Source organism: Salvelinus fontinalis, chromosome 3, assembly GCF_029448725.1.
Source record: "Salvelinus fontinalis isolate EN_2023a chromosome 3, ASM2944872v1, whole genome shotgun sequence".
NCBI lineage: Eukaryota > Metazoa > Chordata > Actinopteri > Salmoniformes > Salmonidae > Salvelinus > Salvelinus fontinalis.
Window position 1 is genome coordinate 75,907,161 of NC_074667.1, and position 20,827 is coordinate 75,927,987.

The window sequence follows — 20,827 nt, forward strand, 5'->3', positions numbered from 1 at the left end:
TGTTACAGACAGAGAGACATGTTACAGACAGAGAGACATGTTACAGACAGAGAGACATGTTACAGACAGAGAGACATGTTACAGACAGAGACGGGGTGAGCCCATGTTACAGACAGAGACGGGGTGACATGTTACAGACAGAGACGGGGTGACATGTTACAGACAGAGACAGGGTGAGCCCATGTTACAGACAGAGACAGGGTGAGCCCATGTTACAGACAGAGACAGGGTGAGCCCATGTTACAGACAGAGACAGGGTGAGCCCATGTTACAGACAGAGACAGGGTGACATGTTACAGACAGAGACAGGGTGAGCCCATGTTACAGACAGAGACGGGGTGAGCCCATGTTACAGACAGAGACGGGGTGAGCCCATGTTACAGACAGAGACGGGGTGAGCCCATGTTACAGACAGAGACAGGGTGAGCCCATGTTACAGACAGAGACAGGGTGAGCCCATGTTACAGACAGAGATGGGGTGAGCCCATGTTACAGACAGAGACGGGGTGAGCCCATGTTACAGACAGAGACGGGGTGACATGTTACAGACAGAGACGGGGTGAGCCCATGTTACAGACAGAGACGGGGTAACATGTTACAGACAGAGACGGGGTGAGCCCATGTTACAGACAGAGACGGGGTGACATGTTACAGACAGAGACGGGGTGAGCCCATGTTACAGACCGAGACGGGGTGAGCCCATGTTACAGACAGAGACGGGGTGACATGTTACAGACAGAGACAGGGTGAGCCCATGTTACAGACAGAGACAGGGTGAGCCCATGTTACAGACAGAGACGGGGTGACATGTTACAGACAGAGACGGGGTGAGCCCATGTTACAGACAGAGACAGGGTGAGCCCATGTTACAGACAGAGACGGGGTGACATGTTACAGACAGAGACGGGGTGAGCCCATGTTACAGACAGAGACGGGGTGAGCCCATGTTACAGACAGAGACGGGGTGACATGTTACAGACAGAGACAGGGTAAATTGATTTCCGGAGCAGTGTTCAATAATTTCCTAGTATAGAGAGGGAAACAACCAACCGTTCTCTGGCTGACTGCCTTGCTTTGCCTCCCTGGTGTGTTGGTGTGTGTGCTGGGGTGTGAGAGCGAGAGAGAGAGAGAGAGAGAGAGAGCGAGGGGAAAGAAAAGGAGAGAGAGAGAACAATAGAGCTCTTATTGGAGGTGGAGGGTCACTTTTACGGATGAAAAAGCATCACTATCCTCTGTGGCTTAGAGACAGTCTGCAGATTCCCTGTGTGTTCATAAGTCTCCACGGAAAACGAGTTGTATTGCTCTATAAAAGCATCACTATCCTCTGTGGCTTAGAGACAGTCTGCAGGTTCCCTGTGTGTTCATAAGTCTCCACGGAAAACGAGTTGTATTGCTCTATAAAAGCAGCACTATCCTCTGTGGCTTAGAGACAGTCTGCAGATTCCCTGTGTGTTCATAAGTCTCCACGGAAAACGAGTTGTATTGCTCTATAAAAGCAGCACTATCCTCTGTGGCTTAGAGACAGTCTGCAGATTCCCTGTGTGTTCATAAGTCTCCACGGAAAACGAGTTGTATTGCTCTATAAAAGCAGCACTATCCTCTGTGTCTTAGAGACAGTCTGCAGATTCCCTGTGTGTTCATAAGTCTCCACGGAAAACGAGTTGTATTGCTCTATAAAAGCAGCACTATCCTCTGTGGCTTAGAGACAGTCTGCAGATTCCCTGTGTGTTCATAAGTCTCCACGGAAAACGAGTTGTAATGCTCTATAAAAGCAGCACTATCCTCTGTGGCTTAGAGACAGTCTGCAGATTCCCTGTGTGTTCATAAGTCTCCACGGAAAACGAGTTGTATTGCTCTATAAAAGCAGCACTATCCTCTGTGGCTTAGAGACAGTCTGCAGATTCCCTGTGTGTTCATAAGTCTCCACGGAAAACGAGTTGTATTGCTCTATAAAAGCAGCACTATCCTCTGTGGCTTAGAGACAGTCTGCAGATTCCCTGTGTGTTCATAAGTCTCCACGGAAAACGAGTTGTATTGCTCTATAAAAGCAGCACTATCCTCTGTGGCTTAGAGACAGTCTGCAGATTCCCTGTGTGGTCATAAGTCTCCACGGAAAACGAGTTGTATTGCTCTATAAAAGCAGCACTAGCAGCGCAGGCGGCGTGGGAGCTGTCCACTACTGTGGTGCTGAAACGAGGCGCACTTTTAATGAAGATTTATTGCCACTCACAGTAATGTAATGACAACACTGACTGAATTAATCGACAACTGAAATGGCAGACGGTGTCATTAACGATCTGCAAAATGCATCCGTTTCATATATATATTCTTATATATATTCTTTCATATTATATTCAGCCACATATAATGATGTTGGGTTCGTTGCGCTGTAAATGATTGTCTGACAGACAGAATAAATTAGGCTATTTTTATAACGTAGCTTTAAGGTGAATCCACACAAACACCACGGATATATGTGTCAAAATAGATGGCCAGCTATGACACCTGAATGAAGGCATTACAGAAGCATCCAGCTGTGGGCATATAGCCGGGAGGCTGGCTGGGAACGCCCGCGTGGAATCGCATGTGGGCGGGAGGATGGGAGGTGGAGGGAGGTGGAGGGGAGAGTAGTGGTGTAGTGTAGAAACCTGCGTTCTCTCTCTTCAGTCTCCGGTCCGCTCAGTCTGCTCATCAGCCGATGGAGTAGAGCTCCTCTTGACACGCAGAGAGCAGGTCGTCAGGTTACTCCCCTATGATGTGCTGCCTGCTGTTACCGTGAGCGTTGCGGTATCAGCTGTAGCTAGCGCGGCAGAACGGTAGGTCGCTTCTAGGGTCTCCCCAGCATAAACGGCACTATCTATGGATAGTTCGTCAAGTGCGCTTCTCCAGAGGGCTGTTGGTGTCCAGTTTCCCTGAATCTCTCTCTCTGTCTCTCCCTGGCTGGCTCTCTCAGTGTTATCGCGACCCACCGGGAGTTTGGACACGACACAATCACCACCCAACACGCGTTCGACCGGGGCCAGGCTGTGCGAGTCACGGATCGCTCCCGAGCCGCCCCGCGCGCTCGCCCTCGCGCTTGCCCCTATGGAGGGGGACGTGATGGACAAGCTGGAGGACATGGCCTCGGTGTACGAATTCGATCCGATCACCGGGAACATCCCCGCCACTAAAGTAGAGATCACCGTCTCCTGCAGGTGAGTTAACCCCAGTGCACCGGGAGCCTTTCATCTCCAGTAGTGATATTCTTGTTGTAGTCAGTTCGGGACACAGAATGGAAACAAAGTCCACTTATTTGAATATCCTAAGTTTTTTGTGAGTGTGGTGAGTGAGTGAGTGAGTGCTGTCATGTTTGGCAACACCTTTAAAGTACACAGTTTTCCCCCAAAATGTGATAACGAACAACACTCAGCAAGTAATCTTCAACTCCTATTGCGTCCTAACTGGCCATGCGTTTTGGTACGGGGTTCTAGAAATATATAACATGGATAGGGAAGATTCTCTGACAGTGGAGGGGTTTTGGGTGGGAACTGCTATATCTGTATTCAACCAAGGTAGGGTGCGGCTGAGTAATACAAGACGGTGAGTTGTCGGTATCGCAGAAATTGGACCGCAGTTCTTCAACTGCGTCCATGCTATTTATTTTTAAATATATTTTTTAAGGGTTCTACTTCACATAATTAATTTTTTTAAATTATGGGTCAATTCTTTGAGTGAGGAAAGTTACACTTGGATTGAAAACAACGAGAGGCATCTACTCTGGTAGATTTCTGCTTTTTGTTTGTCTATTATGGAGGTCATTTTCATTCTACATACAGATGTGGGATCTTCATTTGAGACACTTTGCCACAGCAGGAAAATAATGCAGCAACTGGAAATGTGAATTATTATGTGGATTATAATTAATGGACATTGTTGTAGGGGTTGATACATTTTTGTTAAGGAAAAATCAAGTCTGACATTTTGAAGTGGAAATTACAAACTTCAAAATCCTATTTAACCCTCAAAGAAACTACACGTTTTACACTTCCTCCATTGCAGAAAAGTTATCCTGCAACAGGGATATCAAATTAAGCTCCAACATCTGTTCATCACTCCTCATCCATCCACTCTTTAGAAACATTAGCTAGCTGGATGAATCATGAATAAATCAGCTGCACTGTGTCGTCATGCGTTGGCTAATGATGGTGTTGTTGTTGTTGTTAATGGTTATGAATGACCCTGTACTCCAGTGTATATTAGTCTACAGGTTTCAGGACTACGTGCATTTTGATGCACCCTCAGTGTATGTGTGATATGTGTCGATGTGGGTGTGTCTGTAAGTCTGTGTTAAGTGATGCGAGAATCCACAATGCTGTGTGCGTGCATGTGCACGTGCATTTTTTGTCTATTTTAGATGAGTGATGAATCGGAGCTAGATTCTGTATTCCGTCACAAACCAGCTAGGCAGTGCTGTTTTCAAGGCCTCAGGTCATAAAACACCACTTCCATCCATCCTTCCTTCCTTCCTTCCTTCCTTCCTTCCTTCCTTCCTTCCTTCCTGTGTGTTATTTTAGAGTCACTAAAATGTATCTGTTTGGTCTTGTCCCACCGAGCTATCTAGTGACTATAACTGTGTCTCTCTGGATAAGAGCGTCTGCTAAATGACTAACTGAGTCTCCCTGGATAAGAGTGTCTGCTAAATGACTAACTGAGTCTCTGGATAAGAGTGTCTGCTAAATGACTAACTGAGTCTCTGTATAAGAGTGTCTGCTAAATGACTAACTGAGTCTCTCTGGATAAGAGCGTCTGCTAAATGACTAACTGAGTCTCTCTGGATAAGAGTGTCTGCTAAATGACTAACTGAGTCTCTGGATAAGAGTGTCTGCTAAATGATTAACTGAGTCTCTCTGGATAAGAGTGTCTGCTAAATGACTAACTGAGTCTCTCTGGATAAGAGCGTCTGCTAAATGACTAACTGAGTCTCTCTGGATAAGAGTGTCTGCTAAATGACTAACTTAGTCTCTGGATAAGAGTGTCTGCTAAATGACTAACTGAGTCTCTGGATAAGAGTGTCTGCTAAATTACTAACTGAGTCTCTCTGGATAAGAGCGTCTGCTAAATGACTAACTTAGTCTCTGGATAAGAGCATCTGCTAAATGACTAACTGTGTCTCTCTGGATAAGAGAGTCTGCTAAATTACTAACTGAGTCTCTGGATAAGAGTGTCTGCTAAATGACTAACTGAGTCTCTGGATAAGAGCATCTGGTAAATGACTAACTGAGTCACTCTGGATAAGAGCGTCTGCTAAATTACTAACTGAGTCTCTCTGGATAAGAGTGTCTGCTAAATGACTAACTGAGTCTCTGGATAAGAGCATCTGGTAAATGACTAACTGAGTCTCTCTGGATAAGAGCGTCTGCTAAATTACTAACTGTGCATCACATTCATCTCTCTCCTCTGCGTCCCCCGCCTCCCTCTCAGGTAATCACAGAAGCACAGAGGGAGAATCAAACATTACCAACCATCCCCATTCTCCCCGTAGTGTCCTCAACTTCCTTTCCATCTCTAACCAGATCCCAACCAAGGACACAGCTAGGCTGTATTGAGAAACAGACACTGCATCTGCTTGCCTGTGAGGGGCTAGAAAACTCAAGGACACACACACACACACACACTCCTCTGTTGTAGAGCAGTGGGAGCCTGTTGAGGGTTGGAGAGGGACTGAGCCCTAACAAGACTCTACTGTATTATTGAACACTGTGAGGGTTGGTTACACTGCTGTATGTTTCACTGCATCCGGAGGTAAAATCTTCACAGTACCTTGAGAATGGCAGCAGCTGAAACATTGGAGCTGCCTGATTACAGTATATTGAATTCAATAATACATGGATCATTACATTAAACAAGAACGAATGTGTACTTTTTTAATGTGTGTGTGCACGCTGTGCCTCTACATAGAGGTAAAACACTGTATTCACAATGTCTCAGAGTAGGAGCCCTGATCTGGGATCAATTTCACCTTTTAGATCATACAGAATAAGGTTATATGGACAGGGAGGACCTGATCCTAGATCAGCACTATGACTGAATACTGGTCCTTTTAGACCACATGGACAGGGAGGACCTGATCCTAGACCAGCTCTTTGACTGAATACTGGTCCTTTTAGATTACATGGACAGGGAGGCCCTGATCCTAGACCAGCTCTTTGACTGAATACTGGTCCTTTTAGATCACATGGACAGGGAGGCCCTGATCCTAGATCAGCACTATGACTGAATACTGGTCCTTTTAGATCACATGGACAGGGAGGCCCTGATCCTAGATCAGCTCTTTGACTGAATACTGGTCCTTTTAGATCACATGGACAGGGAGGACCTGATCCTAGATCAGCACTATGACTGAATACTGGTCCTTTTAGATCACATGGACAGGGAGGACCTGATCCTAGATCAGCACTATGACTGAATACTGGTCCTTTTAGATCACATGGACAGGGAGGACCTGATCCTAGATCAGCACTATGACTGAATACTGGTCCTTTTAGATCACATAGACAGGGAGGACCTGATCCTAGAGCAGCACTATGACTGAATACTGGTCCGTTTAGATCACATGAACAGGGAGGACCTGATCCTAGACCAGCTCTTTGACTGAATACTGGTCCTTTTAGACCACATGGACAGGGAGGCCCTGATCCTAGATCAGCACTATGACTGAATACTGGTCCTTTTAGATCACATGGACAGGGAGGCCCTGATCCTAGATCAGCACTATGACTGAATACTGGTCCTTTTAGATCACATGGACAGGGAGGCCCTGATCCTAGATCAGCTCTTTGACTGAATACTGGTCCTTTTAGATCACATGGACAGGGAGGACCTGATCCTTGATCAGCACTATGACTGAATACTGGTCCTTTTAGATCACATGGACAGGGAGGACCTGATCCTAGAGCAGCTCTTTGACTGAATACTGGTCCTTTTAGATCACATGGACAGGGAGGACCTGATCCTTGATCAGCACTATGACTGAATACTGGTCCTTTTAGATCACATGGACAGGGAGGACCTGATCCTAGATCAGCACTATGACTGAATACTGGTCCTTTTAGATCACATGGACAGGGAGGACCTGATCCTAGATCAGCACTATGACTGAATACTGGTCCTTTTAGATCACATAGACAGGGAGGACCTGATCCTAGAGCAGCACTATGACTGAATACTGGTCCGTTTAGATCACATGGACAGGGAGGACCTGATCCTAGACCAGCTCTTTGACTGAATACTGGTCCTTTTAGATCACATGGACAGGGAGGACCTGATCCTAGACCAGCTCTTTGACTGAATACTGGTCCTTTTAGACCACATGGACAGGGAGGCCCTGATCCTAGATCAGAACTATGACTGAATACTGGTCCTTTTAGATCACATGGACAGGGAGGGCCTGATCCTAGATCAGCCCTATGACTGAATACTGGTCCTTTTAGATCACATGGACAGGGAGGACCTGATCCTAGATCAGCACTATGACTGAATACTGGTCCTTTTAGATCACATGTACAGGGAGGGCCTGATCCTAGATCAGCCCTATGACTGAATTCTGGTCCTTTTAGATCACATAGACAGGGAGGACCTGATCCTAGAGCAGCACTATGACTGAATACTGGTCCGTTTAGATCACATGGACAGGGAGGACCTGATCCTAGACCAGCTCTTTGACTGAATACTGGTCCTTTTAGATCACATGGACAGGGAGGACCTGATCCTAGACCAGCTCTTTGACTGAATACTGGTCCTTTTAGATCACATGGACAGGGAGGATCTGATCCTAGACCAGCTCTTTGACTGAATACTGGTCATTTTAGATCACATGGACAGGGAGGACCTGATCCTAGATCAGCACTATGACTGAATACTGGTCCTTTTAGACCACATGGACAGGGAGGCCCTGATCCTAGATCAGAACTATGACTGAATACTGGTCCTTTTAGATCACATGGACAGGGAGGGCCTGATCCTAGATCAGCCCTATGACTGAATACTGGTCCTTTTAGATCACATGGACAGGGAGGACCTGATCCTAGATCAGCACTATGACTGAATACTGGTCCTTTTAGATCACATGTACAGGGAGGGCCTGATCCTAGATCAGCACTATGACTGAATACTGGTCCTTTTAGATCACATGGACAGGGAGGACCTGATCCTAGATCAGCACTATGACTGAATACTGGTCCTTTTAGATCACATGGACAGGGAGGGCCTGATCCTAGATCAGCACTATGACTGAATACTGGTCCTTTTAGATCACATGGACAGGGAGGACCTGATCCTAGATCAGCACTATGACTGAATACTGGTCCTTTTAGATCACATGGACAGGGAGGACCTGATCCTAGATCAGCACTATGACTGAATACTGGTCCTTTTAGATCACATGGACAGGGAAGACCTGATCCTAGATCAGCACTATGACTGAATACTGGTCCTTTTAGATCACATGGACAGGGAGGACCTGATCCTAGATCAGCACTATGACTGAATACTGGTCCTTTTAGATCACATGGACAGGGAGGACCTGATCCTAGATCAGCACTATGACTGAATACTGGTCCTTTTAGATCACATGGACAGGGAGGACCTGATCCTAGATTAGCACTATGACTGAATACTGGTCCTTTTAGATCACATGGACAGGGAGGACTTGATCCTAGATCAGCACTATGACTGAATACTGGTCCTTTTAGATCACATGGACAGGGAGGACCTGATCCTAGATCAGCCCTATGACTGAATACTGGTCCTTTTAGATCACATGGACAGGGAGGACCTGATCCTAGATCAGCACTATGACTGAATACTGGTCCTTTTAGATCACGTGGACAGGGAGGACCTGATCCTAGATCAGCACTATGACTGAATACTGGTCCTTTTAGATCACATGGACAGGGAGGACCTGATCCTAGATCAGCACTATGACTGAATACTGGTCCTTTTAGATCACATGGACAGGGAGGACCTGATCCTAGAGCAGCACTATGACTGAATACTGGTCCTTTTAGATCACATGGACAGGGAGGACCTGATCCTAGAGCAGCACTATGACTGAATACTGGTCCTTTTAGATCACATGGACAGGGAGGACCTGATCCTAGATCAGCACTATGACTGAATACTGGTCCTTTTAGATCACGTGGACAGGGAGGACCTGATCCTAGATCAGCACTATGACTGAATACTGGTCCTTTTAGATCACATGGACAGGGAGGACCTGATCCTAGATCAGCACTATGACTGAATACTGGTCCTTTTAGATCACATGGACAGGGAGGACCTGATCCTAGATCAGCACTATGACTGAATACTGGTCCTTTTAGATTACATATAGACAGGGAGGACCTGATCCTAGATCAGCACTATGACTGAATACTGGTCCTTTTAGATCACATGGACAGGGAGGACCTGATCCTAGACCAGCACTCCAACTCTAAGACACTTTATGAGAATGAAGTGGCCTTGATTTTTTTTTTTTTTACCTAGGCAAGTCAGTTAAGAACACATTCTTATTTACATTGACGGCCTACCCCGGATGACACTTGTGTGCCGCCCTATGGGACTCCCAATCACAGCCAGATGTGATATAGCCTGGATTCGAACCAGGGACTGTAGTGACGCCTCTTGCGTTGAGATGCAGTGCCACTCGGGAGCCCTCTGATTCACTTAATGCCCTCACCAAGTGAATGTATTTGTTAGCTGAGGCATGCTTAACACTCAAAGTTAACAAAAGAGACTTCTGGACAGCTAGAGGGGGCACCCACCCACACAGATTGTTAGAGTGAGTTTGTGTGATCATGTGCAATTTAATCTCATTGCGCTCAGTGAAATCATTCAGCATTTGGTATCATTCATTCAGCTAAATACTGTAGTTGGATTCAGACAATGGGATTTTTTTTTTTTTTTCCAATGGCACCTTGTCTCTTCCTATTGCAACGGTGTAATTAGTGAATCATTTATTTTAGTGAAGGTATGTGTGATTGTGCCGGTGTGTTACCCGTTGGTTGTATTCTCCAGTGAGTGACAGAGCACGTGTGGGTGTTCACTCACTCTTAGTGTCAGTGTTCAATATGTGAATAGAATCTATTTAGTCATGTTCCTTTTATATGGCCCACATGATGAAATCATTGTATATATTTCTTTTTTTACACACATTTCTGTAACGACCGTGTAATATGCGGTGCTAATGGGACGTTTATGGTGCAAAGCAATTCATCTTGGAATGTAATTTCTCCACCTCTGTGTCACCAAACGACACATTCATCCCATCGAAAATTCCACAGAATCTGTACATTCCACATGGCATCATACATCAATCAGTCACGCTTCTCAAGTCTTTCCACATCCAACCAATGAGCAGTTCAAGGCATTACAACTCTATGTGAATAGCTTTTGTTAAGGCTGTTGCCGGATCCATTGTGAGTCAGAATGGCAGTGAAAGAAATACATCCACGGTGTATTACTGGCAGGGCTCCAGTACTTCTCCACACTAGTCCTGTTGACAATGTACTGTACTCTACCATAGGTAATACTCTGGTCCTGTTGACAATGTACTGTACTCTACCATAGGTAATACTCTGGTCCTGTTGACAATGTACTGTACTCTACCATAGGTAATACTCTGGTCCTGTTGACAATGTACTGTACTCTACCATAGGTAATACTCTGGTCCTGTTGACAATGTACTGTACTCTACCATAGGTAATACTCTGGTCCTGTTGACAATGTACTGTACTCTACCATAGGTAATACTCTGGTCCTGTTGACAATGTACTGTACTCTACCATAGGTAATACTCTGGTCCTGTTGACAATGTACTGTACTCTACCATAGGTAATACTCTGGTCCTGTTGACAATGTACTGTACTCTACCATAGGTAATACTCTGGTCCTGTTGACAATGTACTGTACTCTACCATAGGTAATACTCTGGTCCTGTTGACAATGTACTGTACTCTACCATAGGTAATACTCTGGTCCTGTTGACAATGTACTGTACTCTACCATAGGTAATACTCTGGTCCTGTTGACAATGTACTGTACTCTACCATAGGTAATACTCTGGTCCTGTTGACAATGTACTGTACTCTACCATAGGTAATACTCTGGTCCTGTTGACAGTGTATAGTCATCACAACAATTGGTCTTTTGAGACACCTGTAATATTTGTATTTATTAGGGATCCTCATTAGCTGTTGCCAAGGCAGCAGCTACTATTCCTGGGGCCCAAACACAGCAAAGCGTCCACATGACATATAAAACAACAGATAAAAGTGAACTGTTTGTACTGAATGAGCTAAAGATAAAACAGTATACCATATAACATCCCTACACCACCACATATCCACAACACAACATTTTGCAGGGTTAAATGGTGCTCGAGAAAAAGGCTGATGTTTTACGTGTCCCCAACCAATTGTGTTTCTTTGCGTTGTTTGTAACTGATTTTTTAACTTATTTTGTACATAATGTTGCCGCTACCGTCTCTTATGACCAAAAATAACTTCTGGACATCAGGACTGTGATTACTCACCACAGACTGGCAGAATCCTTTTTTTCCTTTAACGAGCCCGACGTGAATGATATACTGCTTCCCCGTGAACAGGCCCAGATCCCTGTGATTTGCGTAAAGAGAAGGTGGAGAAAAAGGGGCCAGAGGGCAGGCTGCCTTCAGAGAATTCGTAGGCGATCGAATAAACCCCCACTTCCTTCCATTCTTCTAGAAAACGTGCAATCTATGGAGAATAAAATCGATGACCTTTCGCGGAAGATTAAACCACCAACGGGACATTCAAAACTGTAATATCTTATGCTTCACGGAGTCGTGGCTGAACGACGACATTATCAACATACAGCTGGCTGGTTATACGCTGCACCGGCAGGACAGAACAGCGGCGTCTGGTAAGACAAGGGGCGGCAGACTATGTATTTTTGTAAATAACAGCTGGTGCACGATATCATTGTAAGCCTGCCACACAAACACACTATACGATACATTTATTAAACATGAGAATAAGTGAGTTTTTGTCAAAATCCAGCTCGTGGGAAGTGACAAAGAGATCTTATAGGACCAGGGCACAAATAATAATATAATAATCAAATATCTTGCTCTTTATTTAGCCATCTTACATATAAAACTGTCCCTCTATTCCCTATAAAGTGCACTATGATCTTCAACTAAACTATTTCTGCATGTTGCCATATGAAACCAGCCACTTTCTCTGTCTATCTGATGGATACGCCCCAAATGGCATCATATTCCCTTCATAGTGCACTTTATAGGGAATAGAGGGCTATTTGGGACTCATTTATATCTGATGGCTCGTCACTGATCTGGGGCAGATACGACCGCAGCACCATCACACTGTGAAGAGAGAGAGAGAGAGAGGAAGAATGTGTGTGTGTGTGTGTGTGTGTGTGTGTGTGCGCGTGCGTGTGTGAAACTGCGTTGCTTTGAGGATGTTGAAGGCAGATTGGCATGTGGAGAAGTGGAAAGACGGAGAAGCAGTCTGTTGCTTAAGATCTCTTCAGGACATGGCCAGGCACAGATGGTCACACACACACACACACACACACCAGCACACATACACATATACACACACTCACGCACACACACGTGAGAGGTAGACTGATGAAGTGTTTTATTGGAGTTGCTAATGCCTTTACCACTCTCCCTTTCCCCTGGCTTACTTTGTTAACATTATTACCTTCCTAGTACTAGATAGATACATCAAGATGGTGCCGATAGACATGGCCGCTCTGTTTCTGGCTCCTAAGCAACTTTGCACATTTTTGTTGCTGTGGTTGTTATTTCTCACATTATTAGCCCAGAGGGTTTTTTGCATTATTACATACAGCCGGAAATAACTTTTGGATATCAGAGCGGCGGTAACTGCGACCAGAAATACAACTTTCCTGAATTGGATCCTTTGTTTGTACCCACCCAAGGCAATTTAACTTATACCAGAGGCTGCTCCAAATCGCCACCGGTGGAGAAGAGATATTCGGAGTGGACGTTTAGTCCAACTCAGGAGGCGTACACAACTACCACCGCTTCCGAGTCTATTACTCGCTAATGTTCAGTCGATGGATAATAAAGTTGACGAGCCCAGGGCGAGGATCTCCTTCCAGAGAGACTTCAGGGACGGTAACATACTCTGTTTCACGGAATCATGGCTCTCTCCGGATATACTGTCCCCATCTATACAGCTGGGTTCTCAGTACATTGCACAGTTTAGAATAAAGAACTATCTAGGAAGAAGAAAGGCGGAGGTGTATGTTTCAAGATTAACTACTCATGGTGTGATTGTGATAACGTACAGGAACTCAAGTCCTTTTGTTCACCCAACCTAGAATACCTCTCAATGAAATGCTGACCGCATTGCCTCTCAAGAGAATTCTCTTCGGTCATCGTCACAGCCGTGTATGTTCCCCCTCAAGCCGATACCACGACGGCTCTCAAGGAAATACACTGGACTTTGTGCAAACCGGAAACCACATATCCCGAGGCAGCATTTATTGCAGCTGGGGACTTTAACAAAGTGAATTTGAGGAAAATGCTGCCGAAGTTCCGTCAACACATAGCTTGCAGGACTCACGCTTCAAAAACTCTCGACCATTGTTACGCTCCCTTCCAAGATGGCTACAAGGCCCTCCCCCGCCCTCTCTTCAGCAAATCAGATCATGACTCCATTCTACTCCTCCTTTCCCATAGGCAGAAACTCAAACAGGATGTACCCCCGCTAAGGTCTATTGAACGCTGGTCTGACCAATCGGAATCCATGCTTCAAACTTATTTTGATCACGCGGACTGGGATATGTTCCTGATTGCCTCTGGGAACAACATTGACGTATACACTGACAGTGACTGAGTTCATCAGGAAGTGTACAGGGGATGTTGTTCCCACTGTGATGATTAAAACCCATCCAAACTAAAAACCGTAGTTAGACAACGGCATTTAACCACAGCAAGGTGACTGAGAATATGGTTGAATACAAACAGTCCAGTTATGACCTCCGTAAGGCAAACAGGAAAAACATCAGTACAGAGACAAAGTGGAGCTGGAATTCAACGGCTCAGACAGGAGGCAGGGAAAACCAGCCACGTCGTGGACACCAACGTCTTGTTCCCAGACAAGCTAAACACATTCTTCTTTCGCTTTGAGGATAACACAGTGCCAATGACGCGGGCCACTCCCGGGGATTGTGAGCTCTTGTTCTCCGTGGCCAACGTCAGTAAGACATTTAAGCTTGTTAACCCTCATAAGGCTGCCGGCCCAGACGGCATCCCTAGCCGTGTCCAATCCAGCCAGACCAGCTGGCTGGATTGTTTACGAACATATTAAATCTCTCCCTATCCCAGTCTGGATGTCCACAATTGTTCAATTTGCATACCGCCCCAATAGATCCATGGATGATGCAATCGCTATCGCCATCACACTGCATACTGCCCTGTCCCACCTGGACAAGAGGAATACCTATGCAAGAATGCTGTTCATTGACTACAGCTCAGCCTTCAATACCATAGTACCCTCCAAGCTCATCATTAAGCTTGAGGCCCTGGGTCTGAACCCAACCCTGTGCAACTGGGTCCTGGACTTCCTAACTGGCCGCCCCCAAGTGGTGAAGGTAGGCAACAACACCTCCACTTCGCTGACCCTCAACACAGGGGCCCCACAAGGGTGTGTGCTCAACCCCCTCCTGATCTCAAATCAAATCAAATGTATTTATAAAGCCCTTCTTACATCAGCTGATATCTCAAAGTGCTGTACAGAAACCCAGCCTAAAACTCCAAACAGCAAGCAATGCAGGTGTAGAAGCACGGTGGATAGGAAAAACTCCCTAAAAACTCCCTACTTCCTGTTCATTGAGGGCATCCTGCACCATTGAGGGCATCCTGTCGGACTGTATCACCACCTGGTATGGCAACTGCACCGCCCGCAACCTCAGGGCTCTCCAGAGGGTGGTGCGGTCAGCCCAACACGTCACCGGGGGCACACTGCCTGCCCTCCAGAAAGGCCACGAAGATCATCAAGGACAACAACCACCCGAGCCATGGCCTGTTCACCCCGCTATCATCCAGAAGGCGATGTCAGTACAGGTGCATCAAAGCTGGGACAGAGAGACTGAAAAACCGCTTCTATCTCAAGGCCATCAGACTGTTGAATAGCCATCACTAGCCGGCCTCCACCCAGTACCCTGCCCTGAACTTAGTCACTGTTACTAGCCGACTTCCACCTGGTTACTCTACCCTGCACCTTAGAGGCTGCTGCCCTATGTACATAGACATGGAACACTGGTCACTTAAATAATATTACATACTGTTTTACCCATTTCACATATATACTGTATTCTAGTCAAGACTTATCCTATATAACTACTGCTGTACATATAGTATTCTATCTATGTATTCTACAGAAATACTCCATATTCTATCCACATACTGTCCATAATGTCAATACATCCCATCATATATATATACTCTGGACTCATCGTGATATTTATAGATTTCTTAATTCCATTCTTTTACTTTCAGATTTGTGTGTTTTGTTGTGTATTTTTAGATATTACTGCACTGTTGGAGCAAAGAACACAAGCATTTCACTACACGCGCAATAACATCTGCTAAATATGTGTATGTGACCAATAAAATTTGATTTGATTTGATTTAGGTGCTTAGACAGGAGCCCTTTCAACAGTCTGAATCGTAGTCATCATGTGGTCTAGCATCTGTTCTGCGCTGTAAAACCTTTCCCTGTGAATTTATAGCGTTATACTGACACCACAGTTGCCAATTTAAACCTGTAAGTTTGCTTTACAGCTTACATTTTATGTAATATGTTTTACAGTACTATTTTTCTTACTTAATGTAAAGACATATTACAGCATCCTTGCTGTCAATTTACGGCGACACTGTAATGTTTTACAGTAAGGAAAATAGTATTGTAAAGCAAAATTACTGTATTAAGCTGGTAACTCTGGTGCCACACTAATGCTGTACATTTACAGGGAAATTCTACTTGATATTTAAATGTAACAAAAACAATACATTTAAAAAAAAATGTAACCTTTATTCAACTAGGTGAGTTATTCTTACTCAAATTCTTATTCACAATGACGGTCTACCCCTGCCAAACCCAGACGACGCTGGGCCAATTGTGCGCCGCCCTATGGGACTCCCGATCACGGCCGGTTGTGATACAGCCTGGATTCAAACCACCTCATGCACGGAGTACATTTGTACATACAATACATGTAATCAAATTGGTAACACCATAAAAATGAATTAACAACAGAATTGACGGTAGAAGTCACAAGAAGTTAACACATATTTAACCAAATAAGAGAATCATTACAAATGGAAAGTAAAAACTATATTGTGTACCTGTGTGTGTGGGCTGTGTGTGTGGGCTGTATGTGTAGGCTGTGTGTGTAGGCTGTGTGTGTGGGCTGTGTGTGTGGGCTGTGTGTGTGGGCTGTGTGTGTGGGCTGTGTGTGTGGGCTGTGTGTGTGGGCTGTGTGTGTTTGCTGTGTGTGTGGGCTGTGTGTGTGGGCTGTGGAGGAGAGAGAGACAAAGAGAGAGAGAGGGAGGCGGATTTAAAATTAGGTTACAATCCTAGATCTTCAGATTCAGAGCTCCAAGCTCCAACACACAGGACGAAGTGAAATAAAACATTGAAAATGGTAATAAGAAAAATAGTACTATGTAGTATACATAATAACAACTGCAGCAGTGAAGAATAAAGACATGTCCTTAGGGATGGAGCAACAGGAAGACTAAAGGACCATTGAGGGGAGAAATAAAATAATACAAATAATAATAAATAAATAAATAAATAAAAATACACATTAACAACTGCAGCAGTGATGAATGTCCATAGGGGGAGCAGCAGGTTAAGTAAGTGACCGTGGGGTGGGGGGGGGGGCAGCAGGTAAAGTAAGTGACCGTGGGGTGGGGGGGTGGGGGGGGGCAGCAGGTAAAGTAAGTGACCGTGGGGTGGGGGGGGGGGGGGGGGGGGGGGCAGCAGGTAAAGTAAGTGACCGTGGGGTGGGGGGGCGGGCAGCAGGTAAAGTAAGTGACCGTGGGGTGGGGGGGGGGGTATGGCAGCAGGTAAAGTAAGTGACCGTGGGGTGGGGGGGGGGGGGGGGGGGCAGGTCACTGAACAGTGGTGGTGTCTGTTCAGCAGCCTGGGGGTAGAAATGGTTGGCCGGGTCTTTCAGTTTCCGCCATAATGCTCCTGTTTCTTGGCCTTCCGGCGACACATTGTGTTGTAGGTGTCCTGGAGGGTAGGCAGTGTGCACCCAATGGTGCGTGTATAACCCTCTAAAGCACCATGCGGTCTGCGGCGGTAGAGTTGCAGTACCAAGCTGTGATGCAGCCCAATCTATGAACAGGGGCAACTGTTCGGCCACGCTCCTGGCCTGTAAAACAATGATTTATGTCTTGCAGCTGAGAGCCAAGTGAACTGAATCGCAGAGGGTTGTGACAGCTAAGGAGGACACACTGTCCCAGGGTTTTAGCCATTCATGCTGTCCCCATTGAATAGACTGTATCACGGTTACATCTAGATGGCTTCCAATAGGACTTACTTCTTCTGTAGGCTGCTATACTACTTGTGTAGTTCATATTTCTTATTCTTATTTATTGTGTTGTTGTTCTTCTTCTTCTTTATAGTCATACATGAGTAAAGATGGCGCCGACCGAGATGGCCGCCTCGCTTCGCGTTCCTTGGAAAATATGCAGTATTTTGTTTTTTTTATGTGTTATTTCTTACATCGGTACCCCAGGTAATCTTAGGTTTCATTACATACAGTCGGGAGGAACTACTGAATATACGATTAACGTCAACTCACCATCGTTATAACCAGGAATATGACTTTCCCGAAACGGATCCAGTGTTTTGCCTTCCACCCAATACAATGGATCTGATCCCAGCCGGGGACCCTATGCGACGCCGTAAAAGGGGCAAACGTAGCGGTCTCTTGGTCAGGCTTCGGAGACGGGCACATCGCGCTCCACTCCCTAGCATACTACTCGCCAATGTCCAGTCTCTTGACAATAAGGTTGATGAAATCCGAGCACGGGTAGCATTCCAGAGAGACATCAGGGATTGCAACGTGCTCTGCTTCACGGAAACATGGCTAACTCAAGAGACGCTAACGGAGTCGGTGCAGCCAGCTGGTTTCTTCATGCATCGCGCCGACAGAAACAAACATCTTTCTGGTAAGAAGAGGGGCGGGGGGGTACGCCTTATGATTAACGAGACGTGGTGTGATCATCATAACAACACACAGGAACTCAAGTCATTCTGTTCACCTGATCTAGAACTCCTCACAATCAAATGTCGACCGCATTATCTACCAAGGGAATTCTCTTCGATCATAATCACAGCCGTATATATTCCCCCCCAAGCAGACACATCGATGGCCCTGAACGAACTTTATCTGACTCTTTGTAAACTGGAAACCACAAACCCTGAGGCTGCATTCATCGTAGCTGGGGATTTTAACAAGGCTAATCTAAAAACAAAACTCCCTAAATTCTATCAGCACATCGATTGTGCTACCAGGGCTGGAAAAACCCTAGATCATTGTTATACTAATTTCCGCGATGCATATAAGGCCCTCCCCCGCCCCCCTTTCGGAAAAGCTGACCACGACTCCATTTTGTTGATTCCAGCCTACAAACAGAAACTAAAACAACAAGCTCCCGCGCTCAGGTCTGTTCAACGCTGGTCCGACCAATCTGATTCCACGCTTCAAGACTGCTTCGATCACGCGGATTGGAATATGTTCCGCATTGCGTCCAACAACAATATTGACGAATATGCTGATTCGGTGAGCGAGTTCATTAGGAAGTGCATTGACGATGTCGTACCCACAGCAACGATTAAAACATTCCCAAACCAGAAACCGTGGATTGACGGCAGCATTCGCGTGAAACTGAAAGTGCGAACCACTGCTTTTAACCAGGGCAAGGTGACCGGAAGCATGACCGAATACAAACAGTGTAGCTATTCTCTCCGCAAGGCAATCAAACAGGCTAAGTCCCAGTACAGAGACAAAATCGAGTCGCAATTCAACAGCTCAGACACAAGAGGTATGTGGCAGGGTCTACTGTCAATCACGGATTACAAAAAGAAAACCAGCCCCGTCGCGGACCAGGATGTCTTGCTCCCAGACAGGCTAAACAACTTTTTTGCCCGCTTTGAGGACAATACAGTGCCACTGACACGGCCCCCTACCAAAACCTGCGGGCTCTCCTTCACTGCAGCCGAGGTGAGTAAAACATTTAAACGTGTTAACCCTCGCAAGGCTGCAGGCCCAGACGGCATTCCCAGCCGCGTCCTCAGAGCATGCGCAGACCAGCTGGCTGGTGTGTTTACGGACATATTCAATCAATCCTTATCCCAGTCTGCTGTTCCCACATGCTTCAAGAGGGCCACCATTGTTCCTGTTCCCAAGAAAGCTAAGGTAACTGAGCTAAATGACTACCGCCCCGTAGCACTCACTTCCGTCATCATGAAGTGCTTTGAGAGACTAGTCAAGGACCATATCACCTCCACCCTACCGGACACCCTAGACCCACTCCAATTTGCTTACCGACCCAATAGGTCCACAGACGACGCAATCGCAACCACACTGCACACTGCCCTAACCCATCTGGACAAGAGGAATACCTATGTGAGAATGCTGTTCATCGACTACAGCTCAGCATTTAACACCATAGTACCCTCCAAACTCGTCATCAAGCTCGAGACCCTGGGTCTCGACCCCGCCCTGTGCAACTGGGTCCTGGACTTCCTGACGGGCCGCCCCCAGGTGGTGAGGGTAGGTAACAACATCTCCACCCCGCTGATCCTCAACACTGGGGCCCCACAAGGGTGCGTTCTGAGCCCTCTCCTGTACTCCCTGTTCACCCACGACTGCGTGGCCATGCACGCCTCCAACTCAATCATCAAGTTTGCGGATGACACTACAGTGGTAGGCTTGATTACCAACAACGACGAGACGGCCTACAGGGAGGAGGTGAGGGCCCTCGGAGTGTGGTGTCAGGAAAATAACCTCACACTCAACGTCAACAAAACAAAGGAGATGATTGTGGACTTCAGGAAACAGCAGAGGGAGCACCCCCCTATCCACATCGACGGGTCAGTAGTGGAGAAGGTGGAAAGTTTTAAGTTCCTCTGTGTACACATCACGGACAAACTGAATTGGTCCACCCACACAGACAGCGTCGTGAAGAAGGCGCAGCAGCGCCTCTTCAACCTCAGGAGGCTGAAGAAATTCGGCTTGTCACCAAAAGCACTCACAAACTTCTACAGATGCACAATCGAGAGCATCCTGTCGGGCTGTATCACCGCCTGGTACGGCAACTGCTCCGCCCACAACCGTAAGGCTCTCCAGAGGGTAGTGAGGTCTGCAGAACGCATCACCGGGGGCAAACTACCTGCCCTCCAGGACACCTACACCACCCGATGTCACAGGAAGGCCATAAAGATCATCAAGGACAACAACCACCCAAGCCACTGCCTGTTCACCCCGCTATCATCCAGAAGGCGAGGTCAGTACAGGTGCATCAAAGCAGGGACCGAGAGACTGAAAAACAGCTTCTATCTCAAGGCCATCAGACTGTTAAACAGCCACCACTAACATTTAGCGGCCGCTGCCAACATACTGACTCAACTCCAGCCACTTTAAAAATGGGAATTGATGGAAATTATGTAAAAATGTACCACTAGCCACTTTAAACAATGCCACTTAATATAATGTTTACATACCCTACATTACC

At 46.2% G+C, this 20,827-nt stretch overlaps 1 protein-coding gene across 3 annotated transcripts in view; it reads left to right on the forward strand.

The window, feature by feature from the left end:
* Nucleotides 1–2,625: 2,625 nt before the first annotated feature.
* Nucleotides 2,626–20,827, forward strand: part of cpne5b (copine Vb) — a 334,834-nt gene continuing 316,632 nt past the window's right edge. For 2 of the 3 annotated variants that reach the window (XM_055918052.1, XM_055918054.1), the window contains exons 1-2: nucleotides 2,626–2,816; nucleotides 2,954–3,194. In XM_055918052.1, the coding sequence (XP_055774027.1) occupies nucleotides 3,085–3,194 (110 nt within the window). In that variant the 5' untranslated portion in view covers nucleotides 2,626–2,816; nucleotides 2,954–3,084. Of the gene's footprint in view, nucleotides 3,195–20,827 lie in introns of all 3 variants that reach the window. The other variant, XM_055918053.1, reaches the window with a different exon arrangement.